Source organism: Labrus bergylta, chromosome 20 (genome assembly GCF_963930695.1).
Source record: "Labrus bergylta chromosome 20, fLabBer1.1, whole genome shotgun sequence".
NCBI classification, from domain to species: Eukaryota; Metazoa; Chordata; class Actinopteri; order Labriformes; family Labridae; genus Labrus; species Labrus bergylta.
Window position 1 is genome coordinate 17,340,337 of NC_089214.1, and position 25,813 is coordinate 17,366,149.

General features: G+C 42.2%; 1 protein-coding gene across 6 annotated transcripts in view; it reads left to right on the forward strand.

Annotated features, from left to right (window-relative positions):
* Nucleotides 1-15,275, forward strand: part of arhgap12b (Rho GTPase activating protein 12b) — a 70,359-nt gene extending 55,084 nt beyond the window's left edge. Inside the window, exons 6-19 of one of the 6 annotated variants that reach the window (XM_065948833.1) lie at nucleotides 355-477; nucleotides 2,754-2,828; nucleotides 4,116-4,177; nucleotides 4,265-4,346; nucleotides 4,566-4,688; nucleotides 6,289-6,393; nucleotides 6,492-6,590; nucleotides 8,094-8,196; nucleotides 8,303-8,422; nucleotides 8,540-8,638; nucleotides 10,261-10,338; nucleotides 10,567-10,701; nucleotides 10,841-10,946; nucleotides 13,513-15,275. In XM_065948833.1, coding sequence (XP_065804905.1) covers nucleotides 355-477; nucleotides 2,754-2,828; nucleotides 4,116-4,177; nucleotides 4,265-4,346; nucleotides 4,566-4,688; nucleotides 6,289-6,393; nucleotides 6,492-6,590; nucleotides 8,094-8,196; nucleotides 8,303-8,422; nucleotides 8,540-8,638; nucleotides 10,261-10,338; nucleotides 10,567-10,701; nucleotides 10,841-10,946; nucleotides 13,513-13,687 — 1,485 coding nt within the window. In that variant the 3' untranslated portion in view covers nucleotides 13,688-15,275. The remainder of the gene's footprint in view (nucleotides 1-354; nucleotides 478-2,753; nucleotides 2,829-4,115; nucleotides 4,178-4,264; nucleotides 4,347-4,565; nucleotides 4,689-6,288; nucleotides 6,394-6,491; nucleotides 6,591-8,093; nucleotides 8,197-8,302; nucleotides 8,423-8,539; nucleotides 8,639-10,260; nucleotides 10,339-10,566; nucleotides 10,702-10,840; nucleotides 10,947-13,512) is intronic. The other 5 variants (XM_065948834.1, XM_020638577.3, XM_020638578.3 and 2 more) reach the window with 5 other exon arrangements.
* Nucleotides 15,276-25,813: the final 10,538 nt, after the last annotated feature.

Consider the following 25,813-nt stretch of genomic DNA (forward strand, 5'->3'; position numbering starts at 1 on the left):
CGCCCTACCCCCTGCAGTGGTCCTGTTAATGTAAGTGGATAAGAGTCTGAGGAGCTCACAGGAGCCAAGTTAGTGTGAACTGTGGTTTACAGACTATTACCGGCTCACTTACTGCTAATCTGGATATCTGATCAGAATAGAATCAAGCAGTCACATCAGAATGGATGGACAGGAGTGTGGTCATGGATCTATTTGGTAGATGTTACTGGGGAATGATGGCTAGTGTGTAGTAGAAGTACCTCAGTCCAATGGTGCTGTGGAGAATAAAAGGAGAGGTAAGGACACTGAAGGGGTGTGTGGGTTAACTCTGTGATGACTAAACTGCAGCTCTCCTCTCTGTCTCTGTCTCTGCAGTACACATTCTCCCCTCAGTCCGGAGAGGTTCCCAAGAGCCGCAGTCTGGAGAGGAAGCAGCCGGATCCCATCGTCCTCACCAAGTGGAGACACAGCACCTACGTGTTAGACCTCAACGACAAGGTAAGACACAGTGTGGACGCCCGGTTTAAAATTCTGCAGTCAGCTGTGTCTGATTGGTGTGGATGAATGCACTCTTGCTGCTTCTGTGTGATTATCAGGGCAGGAGTGTTTATCGGTGTACTTTTAGAGCCTCCCTATGTGGCCAATCAGCTGTTTTAAAAGAAAAAACAAATGTATGAAACCATTTTTTTAAAATTGTTTTTCTCAAAATAAAACGATAAAAAGCGTTAAAGATATCACGGAAGAGTCTGTTCAGTAATCCGGCCAAAAAATCAGATGTAACTATTCTTCTGACGCTGCATGAAATCAGAACAGAGCTGCATTAAATTAAAGCCGCTTACGTCTATTAGATTGGCCTTGACCTGACAACTGAGATCTTCATCCGGAGCTGCCATAGACTTCACACTAATATATGAATGTGTTTCCTATTGAGCAGCCAACGCTCAGCAGTATTACTGAAACAACACTATTTCATCTGAAGACTGTGAACTGTGACTTTCATGCTCCCTTCTGTTCATTCAAGACCAAATATTTAATTAGGGGTCACAGTTGCTTTGGCTAACATTTAGCAAATTAAGCACCTATATAAGAACTTTCATTAAAATAACATCTGTGTCATATTCACTACGGTGCTGGAAAAAAAGTTTCTTTTAGAAATAATAAATGGAGTCATCAGATAAGATGTTCCAGCGTGACTTCTTTGTGAACAACATTTTAACAACGTGTTGTCAGTGATGACATTTTTTTTAAGCTGGCTGTATCACATTTAGGCATTGGCCATCATCATATTGATGCAAAATCAACAAAGGAAAGGTCTTTTACATTATTCCAGCTCAGATATTCACCCTGTCTTCTCCAATATTATTGAATAATTGTACTCTAAATGTCGTATTGAACTCAAAAATCCCACACCTGAAGGGAATACATCTTGCCTTTCTTAGGACGCACTCACACTAGACAAAGTTGTCCCGTATCATGTTGAAACACGATTGTCCCCACTCCTCCTCATTCCCCCGCTGGCCTGCACTCACACTGCTCCAGGACTAACTGGACCTGAGCACGGTTACTTCTGTATATAAAGTCGTAATACAGCATAAGCATGGCTTAATGTAATTATGAAGCGTGCTTACAAGACAGGGGGACTCGAAAGGAAGAAAAAAAGAAAAGGGAAGAGCGGTGGAGTCTGCGTCATCACATTAGACAACAACACAGAGAGCATGACAGCTACTTTACTGACTTTGTGGATTATTTTAATTCATTTTAGTCAGATACAGCAGAACTCTCCGGGTTTTCTCGATTATGAAGGCTGTCCACTTGTGTACCTGTGCTTGTGCTTGAACTGCACCGTGCCAAAGCACACCTCTTCCAAGTGTGCCAGGGCCAAGGAAGTGTACCATGCTTGAGCACGGATAGGAGCACTCACATGAGTCAAATGAACTGGACGTTATGGGTGAAACGTGCTTAGGCACGGTATGGATTGCCTAGTGTGAGTACGCCCCTAAACTCAGGGTGCACTGTCTACATGTAGTTGTTTTTTAAGTAATTTGAAAATATCACTTCATTTCTCAGTTTTTGCCATGAGTTGAGGTAACTATCTGTAACAGCTAAATAATTGTGGAAAATTAATGGATACGTTAATTTCTTCAAAAGGACATCACCTGACAAGCTTTACTGTCATTATTTTTATTTTTATTTTGGATCACAGTTTTCTCAAGTTAGGGAAATATATTAGAAGCTAACTCTTTGGCGGTTTTTGTTGCAGTTCTCTTTCAAACTGTGGCGCTTCGCCTCCGACCAACACAAGAGGAGGTTTCGCCTCTCTGTTCACAGCGATAAAGTTGGTATTAAGCAGAGCCTCTGTGTTCTCTGATCAGCAGATATGATCCGTTTGAATCACACTTAGTTTTTCATTTAGAACGCCTCGTTGAATAGCTGTGGTCACATGCCGATTAGAGCCACGTGTTCACACAATCAAAGATGTCTGATCTGTTCTTGTCTTGGATTAGAAAAAACACAGAAAGAAAAAGAATCTCTAACCCTGAATTAACACACTCTTTAAAAACTGTAAAGCATGTCTTTTCCAGCCTTGATCCTAACCCATTCTTCATCATTGTATCTCAAAGACTTACTCTAAGGTCAAACACAATCTAATGATTCCTCTCTAGGTTGCTGATCCATCTTCTTCTCCTCTCTAACCTCAGACTGACTTTCTTCATGTTTCTTGTAGTTAGCTGGTAGCTATTAGCAACTCATCATGTTGTGCCTCTTGTTGGTAGGAGTGTGCTCCGGCCCCCAAGCAGAGCCCTCCAGACTCTGACTCCTGCCCCTCATCTCCTAAGCACCCCTCAACCGTTAGTATCCCAGCTCACACTGCATCGCACCACACTTACCATCATCATCCTCGTTCACCTGCATCCAAACACATCTTTCTCCTCATCTGCCGTCTGTGTTGCATTCGGTTTCTCTTCTCTTCTGCATGCCACATCTAACGTTTAACTGCATCACATCTAACGCCATGCCAACATGTTTCCACCTGCATAAATGCAGACATTGTTAAGCAGAGTTAGGGAGCCCTCTGCTGGTAATATTTGGACATAACATCCAGCTACACAGCCACTTCCAGCCTCCAACATTATTCTCTTTATGTAGCATCTGTAAGGGAAGGGTATAGAGGCCCTTAAATAGTTAGTTCTGGTTCCTAATTGGTCGTTACAGAAATGATGATTAGCTCCCTGAAAACTGCACGTCAGAAGTTCTGTGTTTTTAATTTATTTAAAGATATCCAGCAGACTCTACTGGGCTTCATCACTCACAGGGCGAACAGTTCTCAAGTCTGGGCCTACACCATGAAATGAAATGAAAATGTAGCTGACACATCTTTTAATCATCACTTTATACCTACTTTTAAAGCAACACTTATATAATTATAACGCCAACTAGAAAAAATAACACTGAGACATAAATTACCACAAGAAGAAATAACAGAAACCATGTGTTTGGAGGATGTATTTGAGGTGTATTATAAGGTTATAGTTTGACCCATGTCCTATCTGTAGACATGGAGGAGGCGGGCTTTATGGCCTATACTGCAGCTAGTCAGTAGTGGGAGCTACAAATGTTTTGGCATCACTTTTGGGGAGCTTAAATAGCATCCATCATTTTATAGCTCTTTGTGAAACAAATAAAACATTTGTGCAGCATGTCTTTTGAGCTGTAACTCTGTCCTCAGTGCAGATTTCTATTCAGTTCATGCAAACTAAACTCATGTTTTACCTTGACGACTTGCATTTTAATACCTCTTGAAGCCTGATTTTCACACACAGAGAAATTGAAAAAAAAGGTCTCAAGGTTTGAGCATTTCTAGTCTTTGTTTCCAGATAATCCTGCAGATGCTGTGGTCGATTATCAACCACAGTCCCAGATAAAATAAATAAATAAAAATTTCACATTTCTCATGTCCACGTTTTTGCACCAACTTAAGTATCCTTAACCGAATCAACAAGTATGAGTATCAGTGTATATATCCATATAGGTATGAATGAAATCCTAATGATACCCATCCCCAGTGTTTGTTATTTGGATGTGTGTGTTTTTTTTCATGCTTATCAGTGTGTGTGTGTGTGTTCCTTCCTCCTCAGCCTTCAGAGAAGTGTGGAGTCCTCAATGTCACCAAAATCACAGAGAATGGAAAGAAAGTCAGGTAAGAATGGGACCGGCCCGTATAAAAAGTAATATCAAAAAAAGATATCCCAGACCCTTAATATCTGTGTTTTAATGTGACAAACAGGAAGAACTGGACCTCCTCATGGACGGTGCTGCAGGGATCCTCGCTGCTCTTTGCAAAGGGTCAGGGGGGCAGCACCAGCTGGGTATGTAACTCACTCATCATGACCCCCCCAAGAGGCAAACAATTCTGCAAAGCTTCTGAGCTTTTTTCAGCTTTTCATTCATATCTGTGTTGTTTCTCTCCTTTATTTCTGCATAGCCTCCTCCTGTCTTCATTGTGGCATCACATGTATTGTGGAATTTCTCCATCCTCAGTTTATTGCTTTTCTCCATTTTTCTCTCCTCACCTTTCCTTCCTGAAGTCTTACTACCGCAGCGGCTCCATCCCTGAGCTTCTCCTCACTCTCCTTAGCAACTGGAAGCGTTCAGTAAAGCCCCGTCCTGCTGTCTCCTATGTGAACTGTAGGCCTGTGCAGGCTGCTGCTGTATGTCCTCTCTCTCTCTCTCTCTCTCGTTCTCTCTCTGCATGTGTTGCTGCTCCTGCTCTTCTGTCATTCGTTCATTCACTTCTGCGTTTGAAATGTTTTCTTTTTGTGTGTGAAACAGGACCCAAATGTTAAAGCTGCACTCATTTTTGCACTAACAAGTTGCATCAACTGAACTGCTTTAGTACAGCAGCACACGGCTTTCCCTTCAAACAAAGAAAACATGAATCCTGATGTTGGAGAGAGATGAAAAGACAATCCTCAGTTTGACATAAACCAAGCATGTTTCTGTCAGTGAACTCGTGTCCTCAAGGTCATTTGGAAAATCTTAAACTATGTGAGAAACTGGAAACTGGAGCGACTTATCTAAAGTCCGAGTTCATGACTGCAAGACCGTGGATGTCTTTAAACAGCAGAATTTGGGTCTGAAAATCTTGAAAGCATCTTCATTAATGTGCATATGCTATAAATAACAACTAACAGTGTTTTTTGCTTTTCTTTAACACAATATTTAAAGGAGCAATATGTCACTCTGACACCTAGCATTTAAAAAGTGTACTGCAGTCCAAATTCAAAACATTAAAGAGAGCTGTCTCCCTCTGCCCTCTTTACCCCAGAGTCGACATGCAAACGGTTGCAGTGTCACAGACATAGCTTCCATGTTTAGACAGCTCCACATCGATCTTGAAACCTTTCTACTCCAAACTCTCTGCATTTTTCAAATGCATCTCCAATATTTATCCTAGTTTCACACCGTTTCTGCTCGTGCAGCTCATTTGAAAAAAGTGGAGGCTTTTTAGGTCGGGTAGAATCAGTAACATCTGAACCAGCTCCGCTTGCTCGCTTCCATCGCTGCCACACCTGTTGGTTTGCAGTTTGCCTGGCTAACCGAGTAGCATCCAAAACGGCCGTGTGGGGGTGTCTTAAAACCGCCTCCCTTCTTTAGTTTAAACAAATACAGACCACTCAGGACCAGGATTTAAACTTATAAGGAGTACATACTGGGATGGAGCTATTATTATGGCAAAACTATTTTAAAATGCGTACACAGATCCGCAAATATGCGTTCTGATCTGCAAATATGTAGACCGATTGCAAAAGCTCACTTTTCTGCCATTATTAAATAAGTTAACATTTTGCAATTGGTCTACATATTTGCAGATCAGAACAAGCATTTGTGGATCTCTTTACATATTTGTGGATCTGTGTAAGCATTTCAAATAGTTTTGCCACAATAATAGCTCCACATACTGGCTGCTGCGTTGTTTACAGAGAAGCCAGCACTTCACCATAGCATGTTTCCTTAATGTCTGATCATATAGTAAGGTCACTTTATTATTAAATTCAGTAGATATCTTACATATTGCTCCTTTAAGATGTGTGTGTTTACATGAAGAGTTTTAAAATAACAGTCTCACTGTAGAAGGATGTAACCAGACAGCATTGTATTGTCTCTGCTTTTGATACATAAGGCCGTCGAGCTAAAACTAAGTAGTTCCCCAACCTTGTTGATATTAAACTAACATAAGAAACACAACCTCTTAATTTTCCTGTTGAATGGTTTTTATCAGACCTATACTCACTGTTCCCTTTATTCCAGAAGTTCGGCAGCAACCAGTCAAAGCCGGAGTTCACAGTTGATCTGCGAGGGGGGTCAGTGGACTGGGCCTCAAAGGACAAGTCGAGCAAGAAGCACGTCATCGAGGTATCAGACACAGTGCACCTGCTCTCACCGCTTCACTGTAGATCAACCTGTTTTATTTGGAATACATTAAAGAGTAATCCGGACTTTCCCTCCCTCAGCTGAAGACGCGTCAGGGGACAGAGCTCCTGATCCAGTCAGAGATCGACAGCGTCATCAACGACTGGTACCGCGCCCTCACAGAGACCATCAACACACACGTGAGGAGACGTCCTAGATTTACAAATCTTTCTTTCATCTGCTCTCTCTCAATCACACATTACACGAAGACAACTTAACTCAGAGCTGAAATAGATGATTATGACCAAGATGGAAAGAACAATTCTGTGCAGGTGTTTTCTGGATGAAATGCACCAAGAGTTAAATGAACACCTGCCAAAACAGGAACTGGATACACTCTTCGGAGTGTGCCCAGGCTGGTACATGCTTAGATGGATTTTTTTTTTAAGCAACCATGACAATGTGTTGGGGAGTTTTGAAGCATGGAGTTGGTGTTTTTGTATCGCCATTTTTGTTTCTGAAGCCAAAAGTGTTGCACCCATACCCTTGTTCATCACTTGTTCATACCCTTGTTCATTCAATCAGTCAATCACAGGTAGTCATGCCCATGAAGGATAGCCTGGTTTATTGTCTATTTTACTTTAAGTGGACCATAGCTTTCTAAATGAGCATCATTCTGTATCGAAGGTGTGAGCCAGGGAATGTAACATTAAAGTTCACATATTGTGCAAAGTAACACATTTTTCAAACAAATATGTGTTCCTCACCTGTCTACAAACCCCCCCAGTTATGAGAAAAGTCCATCCTCTCCGTCTTTCGCCTGCTCCACTTTTCAGAAAATGTGCGCTCAAACAGGCCGTTTGGAGATTTTCCCTTGGTGTTTGTTCTGCCCTCTTAGTCTGCCTTTCCACTAGAAACAATAGGGAATGATGCCAGAAACCTGAAACCACATCCACTTCCAGAGAGGGAAGTGTCAAACACTCATTTGCATTTAAAGCTACAGACACAGAAACCGTTCTCTGTTCTGAGCAGGGCTGAGATAGAGGGGTCTATAGGCAGGAGCTCTGAGATTTATTTAAACTTGTTGAGGGGTGTACTATGTGACCTTTAAAATGTTGTACAAATGTTGATAGAGGCATAACATCAAGGGAGGGGTAGGCTCAAATTTTCATCGCCTGCAACACAATCTGACTTCCTCCTGCAACCTGTGGAGTTGCCCCCTGCTGGCCAGGAATAAGATTGATTCTTCGTTGGCTTCAATTTCCAGACCTGGATGCTATGCTTGACTTCTTTTTGAAAGTACTGAATAACATTATGTTAAATCTGGGCAGATTTAGAGGAGATCCATTATGCTGATCCTTTTAAATACATCTATTTAATTTTAGGATGTCTGATGTCCATACTACACCTCAGCAAAGTGTTTTTAAACACAAGATACACCGTTGTTGGAGCAATCCCCAGATGCAGTTTCCTGCTGCTCTTAAGTGAACTCCAAGAGACTTGGCCGACGTATCAGAGCAAAGCATGGAGCACAGTGGTTGGCAAACAAGTATAAGATAAATAAGGAGGTTTTTGAACTACACATCTCACAATGGTACTCAATAGGTGTCCCAGACTGACATAATTAATGGTGAAAGTCAGTGTAATAGATCTCCTTTTAATCTGAATGCTAACAGCATTTATGTGCGTCTCCTCCGGTCCAGGCCTGGGAGTCAGACGAGGCCATTGAGGAGGACATGCCTGAGTCTCCAGGAGCTGAGAAACAGGACAAAGAGAAGGACCAGCGGGACTCCAAGAAGAACAGAGGTGACACAAACAAAGCCTGTTAATGTCCCTTTAATCTGATGACACTGTGTGTATTATAAGTTGTGAAGAAGTGCATTGACAGTGACATCCTTCCCGCCCTCTTCAGTGATGAAGAACTCTGTGAGCATGGACGCGTCAGACCAGAAGAAGACCAGGTTGAAGCTGAAGAAGTTCCTCACACGTCGACCCACCTATCAGGCTGTGCGAGACAAAGGATACATCAAAGGTACTCAGACTGAATAGAACACAGGCAGCAGCTTCGTTTCCCCGTGTGTTTTTAGGTAGTCCTCCTTCCACCTGACAGATGAAACTAAGTCATGTATGTGTGCGCTGTGTTTCACAGATCAGGTGTTTGGCTGCAGTCTGACCAGTCTGTGCCAGCGGGAGAACACGTCAGTGCCCAACTTTGTCACAATGTGCATCGACCACGTGGAGAACACAGGTATGAGAACACCATCCTGTAGTAAAAAAAAAAAAAAAAAAAAAAGAAGGTTGACATAACATTCAACTTTCAGCCAAAATATTCAAAAGAATGAAGTAGGAATGACAGTTTGAAGTTTTATCCAGTTCCTTTTATTAGTGCAGTCTCATGAATTGTTTCTTTCTTTGGAGAAACTTGAGTTGATGTAAGAACTGGAGTTCAACAAACACTTCGTTAATCTGAGTCGATTATTAAATACACCAGCATGAGCATGTATACCTCTGTGACTTCCATCCAGACCAAGAGTCACATCAGATTTCATCAAAGGTCAGAGGCCAATTTAAATTCTGTGTAGAAACAACTCCTAATAAGATTTTTTAAAACCTCAATAGTGACTTATTAGTGTTCTCCCGAGATTTGATCAAATCAAACTGCATCCTTAACAACCCGTACCCGTTTAATAATAGAGCCCGACTGATTCATCGGCCGGCCAGTATTAGCACATCACGTGACCAGCAGTATCGGCTCATTTTATCTCTGCTATGTGCCGATATAACAACGTTTATTCCATTTATGATTAATTCATTTTATATTTATTTTTATAATTGTTAATTTCTTAGTAAAAAATGACTCTTCAGTGCACTGTTGTTATTCTAGCCAATAAAGATTTTTGTAGAACTTTATAAAAAAATCTTCCCTATATATCTTTATACATTTAGGGGATCAATGTAATAAATGTCAGTGTAAATCTATATCTATGCATCTCTCAAGGTCGAAGACAGATCTATGAAAGAAATCGGCCGATATGTCGGTATCAGAAAGTTTTTCTCCCTAATTTTGGTAATAATAAAAAAAAAAAAAATCCCATATCGATCTACAGTAATCTATATTAATATAGATTATTTTGGGATGTTTTTGCCTCTATGTGATAGGTCAGTGATAGAGCGATGAGAAAAGGGGCAGAGACAGCAGTGCATGACATGTTCTGAGTAGCGTTAGAACCTGTAGATGATCCTCTGACCAACGGGATGAAGATTATATCTTCTGCTCCACCAACTGACTTTAAACCAACACACCATCTTTAACCTGCCATCCGAAACCAATTTAATGAGGCATATCCAGATGTATTTCTCTTGATTGGGACTTATTCTGTTTTGCAAATTGAGGCCAGAATGAATAAAAAGTCAATCAAATATAGTTTTTACTAAACTGATTAGCCACTTTTAGAGTTTGTTTCAAATGCGATTCCAATCAGATTTGTGCAGATGTGTCTCAGTCCAGACACACAAATTTGATTTCAAAGACAACACACCGAGGACATCGGGTCCAAAGTTACAAGAATGCTTTAGTCATTTAATCATGTTTTTGCCTTAGAATGCTCCTCAAAGCCTTAGTTATTACTGAAGCATAATCCCCTCTTTGTAGATTCAAAGTGTTTCAGCTTTTCCTCTGACATGAAGAACATTTCCACATGTTGATGTTCAGCCCGATCTGGGCTGTTACACTTTTACTTTGTTCACTGGCGTCTTTTACAAAGAGAAAAGCAACATGTTTGATCACTCAGCCGTTGTTTTCAGCTGTCAGGTCGGCACGTCAGGACCTCCAGTTTCTTTACTTCCACTCTACCTCTCCTCTACCTGCAGGTCTAAGCATTGACGGTTTATACAGAGTGAGTGGAAACCTGGCTGTGATCCAGAAGCTCCGCTTTGCTGTAAATCACGGTAAGAGTCCGACCTCGAACAGCGCTGAACACACACACACACACACACACACACACACACACACACACACACACACACACACACACACACACACACACACACACACACACACACACACACACACACAAAAGGAGCACACATTCGTTCTGCACACAGATACACTAGTGAACTCTTGTAATATCATCATTTCTCCATCACCCATGTGTCTTTTGGATTCAATCCCCTCAGATGAGACGTTGGACCTGAACGACAGTAAGTGGGAGGACATCCACGTCACCACCGGAGCTCTCAAGATGTTCTTCAGAGAGCTCCCCGAGCCGCTCTTCACATACGGCTCCTTCGATGACTTCGTCGAGGCCATCAGTGAGTAACCGCATGATTTATTGTCTCAGGAGATAATATCCTGATGAGGTGTTTTGAACACGTGTTTCCCTGATGTCGCCACAAGATGGCGCTCTGCTCATGTGCATGCACTGACCGGCTCTCCGTTCCTCTGCCTCAGAGAGCTCCGACTACAAGCAGCGATTGAATTCAATCAAAGATTTGATCAAGAAGTTGCCAAAACCGAACCACGACACAATGCAGGTCCTGTTCAAACACCTCAGGAGGTAAGAGAAGCACCAGAGCAGCTCACTCACACTCTCATCTATCATCTTTACTATTACGTCTTTTTGATAACATTTCCATAAACAGATACTCCCCCCCAATATAATGATTACATCGTGGTAACGTAGACATAAAAAACTCTTTAAGAAGAAAGATATTTCTGACATTTTAACGCTGTAGCCCTGACTTGCACTCATGGCTGTTTCGTTTATTTCTACCCTTTTCTCTATCTGAGAACAGACTCAAGTGTACATGTTGCTTTGAAATGTGAAAGGCATTGAGTGCTTTGAATCATAACTTTATTCATGACCTGAGGGCCCCTTTAAATTGATATTTCCTGAGTGATATTTTTTAATTAGCTCTGTTTGGAGTATTTAGTTGATTGAAAAAAAAAAAAAAAAGGGGGTTGACATGTTTATGTTTTAAAAACATTTCATCACTGTGGGAAACCTCTGAGTGGTCCGAAACTTAACAAGACTGTTGACTAAATCAGCAGTGAGGTCAAGACGGCTTCCTTTTTTTTAAGTAGAAACTTTTTTACTGTGTTGCTGTACACAGATATAATGTAGGAGCAACAGCATCATTTCCAAACCTTTTGAAGTCTCCACTTGACCCTTTAGTGTTACTTGTTGTTGTAACCAAGAGGAAACCTCTGCACACAGGTCTCCCATGTTATGAAACAAACAGATCCGACTTTCACAACCTGTTAAAACACTGACTGAAGCAGTTTCACATTTAAATAGTGTGTTTTTAAAGCGCTCTTCTTGGGCGGACACAGGACATCAGGAGGGGCTCTGAGCTGTGCTGAGCTGCCTCTGGATATTTTCTCGGTGCTCAGTGTTGTTTTAAATTCAGGCTTCCTTTATTCTTCATTGGCAGCTTTTTATTCCAGGAGATTAAATATCTGCAAATAAAACAAAAAGAAAAGCTGCGAGGTGAGCTGCTGCTAACCTCAGCCTACTTGTAATCCTTTATCAGGTTAAATAACATGGAGGTTCAGTGGATGTGTGATGTCCTGTTCTCCTGAGGTTGCAATGCGTGTGATGGCCCTGTTGTTTCGTTAACACTTTAACACTCTGAACACGTTAAAAAAACAATCAATAAATGAAAATAAATAAATGGCAAAAATATAAATATATAAAAATCACAATATATGGTAAAAAAAAAACTAAAGAAAAAGAGATAGTTACACGCACAGCATGTAGGTGTGGGGCAGTGCAAAAATAGCAAAACTGAGAAAGAAGATAGACCCGCACACATAATTTAAAAAAGGTGAAAATTATCACCTGAAGAAGACCTCTGGTCCAAACGTGTGATCATTAAAATTCCTTTTTTGCGGTGTGTGCGGGCCTATCTTCTTTCTCAATAATAAATCAATCAATCACTATGGTCTCGTTTTCATGAACGCGGGAAGACAAAATTGAAATTGAAATTGAAACTGGATGAATTGCCCAGCCGTACCCCGACATGAGGAGTACTGGTGCTCACTCACTTCCTCCATCCATCCTCTTATATTAAACTTCTTTGTTCTTTTTTTTTTTTTTTTTTTACCAAAAACACACAAACGGAGTCCTTGTTTGTGAAAACGTACTTGGTGAAGTCACAGTCATTGACAGTTAAAATGAAGAATCCTTCCATCATGTCAATGCTTGATTTGATCTTCACCAGACTCTTCTTTTGACGTGGTCAGCTCACATTTATTTGATGGGTGCCGAAGCCCTTGAGCATATTGAGCACCCATTGAATTGGTGTACATGCACCCACCTGTGTGTCGGCTCTACCTCAACCACAGGTTGGAGTGTTCTAATCAACTCTTAAACCCTACATGGCCTGTCTTGGGTTTCATGCGCTCCGATCACAAATGGTAGCGTCTTGGTGTAGTCATACCGGCTGCCGTTTGACTCTGAGTGTTTACCTTTCCTCATCACGCTCAGCCTGTAGGCAAACACAAACTGCAGCCAGCTTTAACGCGTATTCTTAGCCCACTGCAGCCAGTGGCAATATCATATGTTCACAATGACATTTGCCGAGCTTTCCAATTTGCATTTATATGACGCTGTGTTTGCTGTAATTCAGTACCTATGAAGTGGTGTTTCTTGAGAAAATTTATAGCGTGACATTCAGTGTATGGAGGTCTACGTATATCAGCAGGCGGATTTAATCTTCTTTTTTTTTCTCTTCCATGAATATGTTATTGTTTGTGCATCTGCATGCAAGGATGTAGATTCTATTTAAAAAAAAAAAGCTATTATGCTCTAGCCCGGAGCGTTCTGTGGTGTTACAGAGTGTGTGTCGCCAGGCTGCAGCTCCAGCCTCCTGAAGATGTGTGTAAAGATTCTTTTTGGGTTTTTTTTTCTAGATGAAAGCCTGAAGCTGCTTTGAATCAAAGGATTGTCAAACAAACACACTCACCTAAAAGCATTTATGACACGTTCCATCTCCTCATGTTCTCCCTCTCTCCCTCTCTCTCTCTCTCTCTCTCTCTCCCCCTCTCTCTCTCTCTCTCTCTCTCTCTCTCTCTCTCTCTCTCTCTCTCCCTCTCTCCCTCCCCCCTCCCCCCAACTCAAGGGTGATCGATCACGGCGAGGCCAACCGTATGACCACCCAGAGCGTGGCCATCGTGTTCGGACCCACGCTGCTGCGGCCCGAGACCGAGACGGGCAACATCGCGGTCCACATGGTGTACCAGAACCAGATAGTGGAGCTCATACTGCTCGAGTACGAGAGCATCTTTGGCAGGTAAAGGCGCCCGCTCAGAAGAGGACGCTGGCTTCTTGTTCCATTATCCCCCTTTTTCTTTGACTGAGCTGAACATTGCTGTGGACCAAGCAGTCGGGGGAGAAAAAAAAAAATCAATACATTTACATTCATCGATGGGACAGTTTAGGAAAAATGTTGCACTTACAGATGAGTTTAAAACAGGTGTACAGATTCCACCCGCTTTTTCAGCCATCATTTGTGCTGCGCGTGGCGGGCCGGACCGTGGACATTGTTTCAGAGTGATGACGTGATGCTGTGATGACGTCCGTGTGATTTGGTGGGCTTTTGAGTATTCAGGTGTTTTCACATGCACTGGATCCCTGTGGCCAGTAATACAAACTCTTAAACGGAACCGGCGGCAATGTTTTCTTTTGCCTCCTGGTGAAGCCGACCAGACTTTTTTTTTTTTTTTTTTTTTTTTTTTTGTGGCATTAAAAGTCAAAACTGGCAACCTCATCAACCTCTCGGAAGGCTTGAGCTGAATCTGGACTGTATGGGTTTTTTTTTTTTTTTTTCGGCGTCGTGGAGCTTTTGTCTGTTGATGTTTCAGCCGTGTGTGGTGTCGGATCAGATGGAGAAAATAATCAGTGTTATATTAACAGACTGTCTTTTGGCACTTCATGATGATGATGATGATGATGATGATGATGACTGGAGTTACAGATAGTGTTCCCAACTTCCCACAATCCCACATCTCTTCATCCCCCCCCCCCCCCCCCCCATGCCCTCAACCTCTCTTTCCCCTTTCAACCAGTGTTAAGCATTAACCCTGTGACATGAGCGTCCTGTGACTTGAATGATGGAGGACAAACACCTCCATGTGTGCGCGTGCGCGTGTGTGTGTGTGCGTGCGTGCGTGCACGAGTGTAAATGAATTTACCTTAATGGGATAAAACCTGAGCAGAAGCACCCTCGTCTTGCCACTTTGTACAAACGTGTGTGTCGTGTAGTCTTCGTGCTTTTCGGTAAAGTCTTTGTTTAAGCTGCTGGGGTTCATCGTCTGTGCTCCTTTATGAACTTCAGTGTTTGTGGGGAAACGTCACAAAGGTCCTGGTGTAACTGGAAGAACACAACAAAGTGGATTTGTGGGAGCTGCACTGTTACCAGTTTTTACGAGCTGTTACCTGGCTTGTTTCTCTCCGCTAAGCTAACATTAAAGAGTATTTGGAGAAGGCAAACGGTACAAAGAGGGTTTCAAAGAGCTGATGTTTTGGGAGCGTTTGGGTGTTAGAATGCAAAGAAGAGCCTTTAAAAAAAAAAAAAAAAAAAACAACCTTGCAGAGCATATGTACAGAAACTAGCTGTTGAAATGTGTTCTAGTGACTGGGGTATGTATGCTTTGATGGTGAACAAGTGAAAGCTTTGATTTTGATTTTGTAAATTTGAAATAAAAGATAAAGAAATACACATATTGTGAAAAAAAACTACAACCACACGATCGACTGTTACTTTCGTTTGAAGGTGTATCTGGAGTGTTTGCGCATGGTCAGCTGCACATTTTGAATGTAATTTTCAGGCTAACTGCTGTTTGTGAAAATGCTACGTCTAATAAAAAAGAGAAACTAAATGTTCCAGGATCCAAAGTGTGTATTTTTCTTTGTCAGGAAGTGAAAGTAGTCACAGTGATTCGAGATGACAAAGACTGAAAGGTGAGTCTGCTGTTTAACCTTCAATCAACTCTAATGCTTCACCTTTTCCCTCGGCTTTAATTACAGAATTGGATTAATCTACTCAACTGATATCCCGGTTATTGAATTGAGTGATTAAGCTTTCATGTCTCAATCAATTATATGCCTACCTGTTAATTATGAAATGAACTTGCACTATATTTCCAGAGATTTCTCAAATGCAGCACAACCTCTGCGGCTCGGCCACCATTAATCTGATTTCTCCATTCTTCGAAAGGCCTTTTCGTCATTACTCCTCAGGTCAAACTTGGCTGCAGACCTGAAGGGTGCGGATTAATTGATGTCTAATTAGGTAATTGCCGCGGTGCCAGTTTTGATTAAGAAGCGCAAGGCAGAGCGAGTCGAGTGCTGAGCGAAGCGGCTTGCTGCAGGCAGGACTGAGCGAGCGAAAGCCTCTATTTAGCTTTCACTTTGTTTTTACAGCAGCGTGTGTGTGTGTGTGTCAAAGTAAACCTGCAGTTACCTCTGCTTTAGCACTTTCTATAATCCACTGGATGGCAGCTCTTTAAAGAAACCTCTTTCTCTCAAAAAAAAATAAAAATAATTTAATTTTGGAGAATTCAAGTTTTTAAACCAAACTCGAGAGATTTTTTTTATGGTAACATGGTAAGTGTCTTTAAGTAAGAACATATCAGTTTGACTCCAATCCTAAGAAGTTAGCAGTCAAAAGTTTGACCTGCAGAAGCAAACCAGTTCATCATAACACAACATTGAGACTGAAGTGAAAATAATGATGGTGTGTCAGAGGTTTGACTTTGTGTCTCTAACCTTCTACATGTATGTTGTGATGTTTCTGTCTTTGAAAGTAACTGAAATAAAGACATCATAGTTTAGACTTGGAGGTCTGATAATTGTTACACTTGTTTCGGGACTTCTGTCCAGAGTTAAAGTCTGTTTAATCCTACAAAGCCGCACTTTAAACATCCTGCTGTAGCTGAACTCACAAAACTCAAAGTCTTATTTCTTGGTTAAAATCAGACATGCACAAATTGTGAGAGTCAGTCATACTGATTCCAGGTTTACCCAAATTGCTGCTTGTAGTCCCTCCATATAAAAACACCACTGGAACACGTCATAGCGGTGAGTGAGCCTCCCACACTGACATCGTTTCTCTTCACGTTTCGATCATGAAAACAATTCTGTTTGTCCAACGGGGGAATTCTGTCCAATAAAAAAACTTCTCTGTATCAGCAGTTTGGTAAATTAGCTTGATGTCACATCCATTCAATGGGTGGCAATATAATAATGCATCTGTGTCTGTCAACAGGGCGAGTATAAGCAGATACCAAAGTTAAACCCTTAATGTTCAGCTCCATTATTTTTAAGCTACTGTTGCAAGCTTCTCAACAGATTGGACAGATTTTGGTTAAAAATAAGTTTTCACTTTACCACCTACCACCTGTTCATCTGCTAATCTCATGCTGGGACAGAACTGACTCTACAGCATTCAAAGAATTATGATTGTTCTTGGAAATGATTGATTGAAAAAAACGCTCTGGTAAATGGACTTGAGCTTGTTTCCCATCATTCACACACTGATAGCAGAGGTTATTATGTAAAGTGACCATCAGAAGTAACGAATCCCTGGCTGGAGTCCTCTAAGTGGGCGGCCCAGGTTCTGATTCTACCTCTGGCTCCTTTCCCGCATGTCGTTCCCCACTCTCTCTCCCTGATTTCCAACTCTGTCCACTATCTGATCTCTACAATAGAGGCATTAAAAGACCAAAAATACATTTTAAAAAAGTAACTCATCCCATTGATACACATTCATATGCCGCCAACCAAGCAGCGGTAGAAACATGGGGCTAACTGTCTTGCCTAAGGACACATTGGACATATGGCTGCAGGAGCTGGGGATCAAACCCCCGACCTTCCAGTTGGGAGACGACCGACTCTACCAACTGAGCCACAGCCGCCCGTAAGAAATGATGTATTGTCAACAGTGTTTCATCTGATTTGATTCCATTAAATAGGTTTTAGACTGTAGACTTCTGTTAGGTTTGCTTTTAAATTTGACTTAATGACCCATAATGTTGACTAAGTACCTCGTAATGTCCACTACCCATGAGTATTTCACTTTGGTCATTTTGAAACTGTTTCTTTCTATCTTTTTTTTTTTTTTTTTTTTTTCATTTTTCTGGCACTAACGCCCCAGAGTCGAGGTTTTCATCCAATCCCCAGTTTTGTTTTATGTGTACTTACTACCACATGCCCTCCTCCCTCCTCTGATCACAACCATTCCTCTTTGTAGACAAATCAACCCCCCCCTCCCGTCTACGTGTTAATTTACTGCAACAGGTTTGACTTACACCTCGGCTCTGGCTCTGTTTTGACAGAACGGACCACCTTGGATTCAACGAACGTGTCAGAGGTAGGCAGCACTGAATCATGTGCCCCGTTGGAAACCACAGGCCGTTAAATCTGAGACGCAGAGAAAGAGGGCCCCCACTATTTCCAAATGAGAAAACAATTAGATCATTTCTATAATTCATGGGTGCGACCACAGCTTAGGCCCGGGGAGGCTCTGAGTGTTTGAAGTGCTCCATATGCTGGTGGGTTTTTTTTTTCTTTTCCCTGGCCTGCTCAGCGCTGGCCAGACCCACTCACTGGAGGCTGAGGTGTGGGCAGGTAATGTGAACAAGCCATTATGGAGCATAAAAGATTTATGGGGCTTCAGTGCTTCCCTCTGCTTCATTTGCAGGTGGGCTGTCGGCAGAGTGGCTGGATGAGGAACAAAATGATCGGGAGGTTTAGCCACTGTGTGGTAAAGACTTGTGTACTTTAGCCGCTGCTTTTTACTCTCAGTTCAGTGAGCTAATGGCTGCGTATCTGAGGGATGAAGCTCTAAGTTTGTGATTATGAAACACAACAGAAACTTCCTTTTAGAAAACAGTCAAAACTCCCCAAGTATCAAAACTTAGGAATCAAAGCCGACGTTTGCAGACTTACACGTTTAGAGAGAAACAGTGAGGTATTTTATTCATTTGGAGTTGTGCTTCTGTCTAGGGGAGAATAAAAACTTAGGAATCAAAGCCAATGTTTGCATGAGTTGTGCTTCTGTCCGGGGGATGAATAAAAACTTTGTCTAATATTTACTCTCCTCTCTCTGTGCTCTCCACCAGCTCAGAACTTCTATTTTGTGTGCTAACTGGTATGTTCACAAATCAGGAGTCAGCTTGTGTCCGCTATTCCTCACTGCAGAGTAAAAAAACGAAACGATTACTTGATAACTTCTCAGATCTTTCTCGTGTGATAACAGCTGCTGGCGGTGGCTGCGAACAAGATGGAAGAGTGATGAGACTGAACCAAAACAGTCACGTTGCAGGCTCTGGGCAAAACAATAAGCCAAAAGACACTAAAATACTTTTTGTATCTAAGGGAACGGCAAAGTTTGGTGAAATTGTTTGTCACTATAAAGCAGTCATTTAACATTCATAGTTTGTGAATATTAAACAATTTAGGTGGAATTGGATGCTTTTTTAGGATGCGCGTTCAAAACATAATAAATATCATTATTAAAAAAATAAAATCAGATGAGCCTTAAAATGTTTAAAAAGAAGTTGTTGGAGCAAGTTTTGGGGCAACATAAACTGTAAATTGTCTTTCTCCACATAATTAATTTATTTCCAGTATCCACAATCTCACTCTCTATCTTCTAAATGATCAAATCTGTTCACAAGCTAAAGACTAACTTTTCTGTCTGCTGTTGGTTCAGAGCAGAGAATTCACAGTCGTTGTAACAGAGCCTCTTTTTTTTTTTTATATAGAAACATCTTTAAGTGGTGCCTGCAAAGTTGATAAGTGGTGAGACTGAACCAAAACAGAAAAGTTGCAGGCTCTAAAGCAAAAATAATAAGCCAAAAGACACTTAAGCACTCCATGAGGCTGTGGGTTATAAATCGGAGGATAACCGTCCTCAGGTTTGTTACTCTATTTTTCACTGGTGTCATTCAGAGGCAGTTAATTTAGGGCCCAGAAACCATCGGTTAATCTGCTACCTCCCTGAGATGCTATCACAGCATTTGTATGTGTGGGAGACACCGCATGTGTGTGATATTTCATTTGACACATTAACTAGTTTTACAGCTTAATATACAACTTCAGCAGCTGTAGAGCCTCTGCCCATATCTCCCACCCAACCTCCATCTAAACATGCAGTCTGACAGAACTAATGTTCCTTTGCCTCCTGTGCATCAATCTCACCACGGTGGGGGCCCTGTCCTGCAGGATGGTGTGGCTGTAGTGTGGCACTGACCCTCTAGGCGGCGTCAGGGAGGGGCTTGGGGATATTGAAGCTACCATTAGGATGGCCAAAGCAAAAGACATTTCTGTGCTTTAATGTTATTTTCTTATCCAATTCCAATTTCTTTACATCTGAGTTCTATACATTCAAGTTTTAATGAATACTTAAAAAACAAACCAAGTGTTGTTGTTTTTAAAGATAAAACTACCAATCAGGTGATTTAATTCAGCCAATGGAACAGCACTCATTGAACTTTGACCTTAACACACTTCCTCCCAGTTGGAGCGCATTTTTTTCAAGTTTTCGCTTGTTTGGCACATAGATTGTAAATATATTTTTGTTCCATAACCGTCCCCGTGCAGAGACCCAATGACCTGTGAGGCTCGTACAGGTGATGTTTGTTGGGCTGATAAAGATTTGGAAACACCATGATGAGTTCAATAAAAGAAAAGCTGGAGGATTGGGAAGAGGAAGGGGACCTGCCCGCGTCTTTTGCGGAGGATTTTGGCATTGCTGGGGATATTATAGGCCTGCTATCCATACAGGCAGTCATCACTTTGAGGGAGTTTTTAGACCTATTTGATGAACAGCAACAGAGACCGTCCACCTGTAAACCCTGGCACCGTTGGAGATCAACACAGAGAAGAAAAAAGGGCTCTGGACTGCAGATAAACGTAGATGACTTCACCCGGAACCATGACAACAGACTGGTTTGTTTATCATGAAGACATCAAAAGTAGGTGCGCGTTTTCCTCAAGATGCTGTGTGTTGGTTCAATCTATTTGGAGTGTGAGGCACAGATTCTGAATTCTTGTAGGCTGCTTATTTTTGTGCGTTACTCATTTACACACCTTCAATAGAATGGCTGAGTTTGTCTGATGTTTTTTCATCTAATGGTGAATGTGCGCATCAAACAAAATGTAACGTTTGCTGCGTGTGTGCGCAGGTCCTATCACCAGCGCAGTTACGATTAATCTTACATTCAGAAGTGTGCATGTAGGCGTGTACATTTGGCTTACACCTTTTTTTTTAGTTTTGGAATACCTTTCATAAGTCATGGGACAGGTGTGCGTATGCGTGTTTGCGCGTCAGAGCACCATCACTCCAAAGATGAGCACCCGTAGCTCCTACAGAAAAACGTCTGAACCCTTTATGCCAAGCAGGGCTGACATGCCATCAGGATTTAGGCAACAGTTAGCAGGCCATATATTTACAGAGGGCCCACGAGGCGCTGATGAGCTGTTAGGAATCAATAAGAGCCGATGATCAGTGGAAATGCAACATGATCAACTTGAATCTTAAGTGTTTCATGCCTTCAGTTCATTTCAGAAACCTGCAAATAGCAACTTTATTCAGATGAAATGTGTTTTCATCTGGTTGCAAAGCTTATCTTGGTTGTTATTGTCCCTATAGATACTGTTGGTCTTGTGTTGTGAGAGTTATCAAAAAAAGTAGGAACCGTTTTGTATTGATAAGACTGTGTGGACTTATTCTGCCAAAAAATAGTTCCATACCTTTAACCATTTTACTCAAGGTTATAACTTTTAAGCTGAAAGCGTCAAGCCTTATGTAAATGAACCCCCATGACATCATCAGCGTAATGTCCTTATAGTCACTAAAAAGCTTCTCCAGAGCTATGGGAGACATAGGCTACTGTTATTACGTCTTCTCTTGTAGTCCTTGTGGGAAGCAGCCAGCTTTTCATGCGGAATAATGATGCATTGGCCCTTAAAATGGTCATGAAATGTTATTTCATTTATCTCTATTGTATGAGGCGGAGAGTAATCGGAAACCTTGATGCATAAAACCTCAACCATCTGCATGCAATACACTATCAGAGGCAAGTGAGAAAATATGTCCTAATATTCTTTGTGTTGACTGTTTCTTCCACTAACCACTATTATCAATTCTATTAGTGTGCTGGCCCTGTTAATGCACTTGTAAAACCAGGAAGTGGTGACGCCATTTTTCAGTAAGAGGCCTGCACACACTTCCTTCACCTCTCTCTTTCTCTCTCTCTCTCTCTCTCTGCATGATCAACGATTGTGTGAGCATTTACAAGCAGAACAACATGTGCAAGAAGGAGAACTAGTCCCAGTCTCAGAATAACTCATTTGCTGGCGCGCTTTAATTCAAAGCCATCCTTTTTTTTCCAAATGTGCTGTCATAGCTGCAGCACATGGCAGCCCAGGCTGTGTTCCCGCATGCATGGCAATGTTAAGTAAGCGTGTAAGTATTCCAAATGTCAGGCCCGGCCCGTCGTTGTTATTAATGAGCTCCAAGCGGCAGGGGTGGATCATTTTCCATGGAAATTCAATGCATTTTAAATAGCAGTGGATCAACATTCCAGACCAGGATTTACATAAGGTAATTGCAGGATGCTGAAAGCACCTTCGAGCTGGCAATGGATTTTTTTCCCCTTCTTACCTTCAGTAATACAATCAAGTCCATTAAGTAGGCAATAAATACAAGGCAAGCCTGTATGAGCGCTCCATGACAGATAATGGCCGCTCTCCAGAATATCTATTTGTTTACCTCTGCACAGTTACAGCCACTGTTCTAACAGAGAACACTCTTCCTTTCCCTCCTCACCTGCTAAAGATTCGACAACCTCTGGGCTGTTTTTCCTGCTGTGATTGAGTATTGCAACTGTTAGAAAAAGGAGGCTGTGTTGGAGAATTGAGATGCGGCCCTGTGTAACACCTCTCTGAGGTCTACCTGCAGCGGCTGCTATGGGGGTCTGGGGAAATTAACTGTATGATCAGAGTGGGAACACAGACACAATAGTGGCATGCTGTATGTATGCAGAGGTGGAGGGGGACCTCAATCAACTTTGTGCTCTCCTGTTTTCTTCCTCGGCTTTGTAAACTGGTAGTTATAAGATCTTCCTTCAGGCTGGAATATTAACATCAAATACACTGTCTGCCTCTGTCATGTAGAGGAATACCTGAGGTGGTAGTTAGCCTCTGCAGTTCTCTGACACAGCCTGTTCAGCAGCTCATTAGAGGAATGGGCTGAGCTGGCTGACTGCCCCTCATTCCCCTGCACTAACACACTGTTCCCCCCGGAGACCCTGGATTATGTGCTGGTGGCATGTTGGGGGTTTTGGGGCCGTTAAGTGATGATTACACTCAGAGAGTGCTCTCAGAGTAAGACTGATGGAGGGGACAAGAAGCAGCCATCGGCTATCGCAGCTGACTTTTGGAAAGAAGATGAGAACTAAGTGAATCAGGGATCTTGCAACCTAGATGGAGATATGAGGATGAGGTTGGCCCGGGCAGAAACATCAGGGGGCTGAATACTGTGTGCTGACAACACTGCAGTTCTCTGGAATGGCCACTTGAGGCAGACCTCAAAAGTGAGTCAACCCCCATTGGGCCCTTTTATTAAAATTCCCTGATTTTCTCAAGAATTAATTTGTCAAATATAAACTATAGGTTTGGTTTCTATAGCTCATTGCACTACTCGTGATCACTTGTGAAATTATATAACAATCATAACTTTATTTACAACACACCTTTCAATACAGGCAGACATTAAAGGGATAGTGCTGTATTTTTGAATTGGGGTTGTACGAGGTACCTAATTTTAAGAAAATCTGAGCCAGAAACTAACATCCGGGTCATTGAATGTAATATTCAGAAAAATTCTCTGCAATTTACTTTTCTGTTAGCGAGCCGCTTTGCATTAGCGCTATTTCGACACACACCACATACGTGTTCATCCGCCTGTTGGCACTGATTAGCAGGAAAAGGTTTCTGGGCTATACCTTATTTGTTAGATTAGTCAGTTTGTTGTACATGGCAGAGAAGATGGCGTTCTGTCGTGATTAGATAGGTGATATGTTATTTGAAATTACCTGGATATTTGGTTTATATACTTGCTGCTCTCCAGCTCGACCCCCTCCACCAAATAACTTCTGGCTCCAAACAAAGATGGCCACCATTAAACTGTTCCAATTGTGGCTTCAAAAAGGCAAATGAAAAGCCATGTGTGACATCAAGGTGACGCTGTCCATACAGTCTACAGGTTAGCCATGATTAGAACTGACAGTGAGACAGGAAGAACTGGGTGATCTGATTAATGTAAGGGTGGGGGGGTGGGGGGGGGGGGGGGGGGGGCTCTGTTTTTTTCACTGTGTCTCATTAACACTGTTGGCTCCAAAATCTGTTAGCTAACAGCGCATGTATTCCCCTGGTGGAGCCTTTTTCCTCCACTGAGGCTGTAATTAGGACATTTCATCCAACACAGCCGTCTGATTGGAGAGAAGACACTGCGTAATTACAGAGGCCCTTGCCCCCCCCCTCCCCCCCAAAAAAATGCTGCAGGAGGGGGCCCTAAACAAATCACAAACAAGAATTTAATTAAAGGATCAACGGCCTCACATGTGAACATTTACATTTGATCAGATGATTCTCCATCATGACTTGAAGTAAAGGCAAAGTTTCTTCCTCTCACTGCAGGTAGACCTTTTTCTGATGGGGGGAGGGTGGGAGGGTGGGGGGGGGACTGTGCTCTGCCAGCTCTCTCATAAGCTCATTGGATTTGCTTCTGTGCCAACGTCTTACTTAATTAGCCTGCACATTTTTACGGGCATAAATCGCTTTTACATCACTGCCAGCGGAGCACACCGCAAAGTGGGTCGATCATATATTATGTTGATCCTCCTTGGCGCAGTTAAAGCCATACATTACATTTGAATTTGTCGAAGAGCGGAGGGCCCCCTGGCATAATTCTTCTTTGTTGTGCTGTCAACGCTAATCTCTCCCCAGGGGTCCCAGCATCAGCGCTCTCTTTCTCTCTCGCCGCTGCCCCCAGATCAGATGAGTAAAGGGACGCAAAGACTGAGAGGAGCCAGGAGGGCACCCACACATCTCTCCATTACCCCTGGCACCCCTCCCAACATGAAATGTGCCTCCCACCTTCAACTCACTTCTCCATTATCAGCAAGGCCTCAACCAGCAGCAATCCTGATGAACATGGTATCATCAGAATCAAACTCTCTCCTGTCTCCTGAAAGCTCAGATAACTGTTATCCCACTCTGAAGTTTTGCATAGCTCGTCGTTTTTGCGTCTTTCAGCCCATTGCTTTGATTGACTCTCTCACCATGCTCATGGACCAAGTAGCAAGTCTCTGTGTTCACAGAGAAACATGTAGAGAAATCCCATGATTCACTGACAGTCTCAACTTCATCTTTTGTTATTGTATTGATTGAGAGCCCCCTGGTAGCGGATTCTACATACTGTGCCTTTAAAGCCACTAGAAACCCAAATCCACAAAATGATTCTAACTATGTTATTTTTTATCTTATGTAAATGGTAAATGGACTTCAGCTTATATAGCGCTTTCCTCGTCTTCTGACTACTCAAAGTGCTTTTACACTGCATGTCACACCTACACATTCACACACTGATGGTAGTGATAGCTATGTAGTATCATCAGAAGTAACTAATTCCATTCGTATCACGGGAATTCAGGGTTAAGTGTCTTGCCCAAGGACACGTTGCTCAGCTGGGGATTGAACCCTTGACCTTCTGGTTGAGAGGCAACAACTCTACCAACTGAGCCACAGCCACCCTCTAGTCTTGTGTAATATCAACTCTGTAAAAGTATTAGAAGTTACCTTCTAACCGGTTTTGAGATTTTGTCATTTTGAACGTTTTTGGATGTCGCATGTAAAGTGGGCGGAGTTAGAGACCCCCTTATTCCGCAATAAATTTAAAACCAATAATAAAACATACACGCATGTCCCGCTCCAATCAATTGCAACAAAACTACTCTGTTCATACAGCTCAGCCCTCATGCTTGTGTGTACCGTTCCTGATTTGTCTAACAACCCGAAGCGGTGTCCTGCTTCCCCGCACTTTATCCTCCCTGCCCACTGAAAGCCAACAGTCCGGCTAGAGTCTCTCTCTGTCCAACTCCGCTGGTCACTCGTCTAAAATTCAAGTTTCTCTACGACCGCTCTACAAAGTTTATTTTCCAAACAGTATATCACCGTTTCCTTTATGTGGATGATTTTGACTCATCAAGGGAGAAAAAGAGGTTAAAAAGTGGCGCTGCTAGCTCTGTTAGCGTGGCTATGCATCTCAGGATGCTCTGATCAGTGAATGGGAAGGTTGCAATACACAATGAATGGGGGCAAAATTGGATTGACATATAAGAGCTGCCACGCCC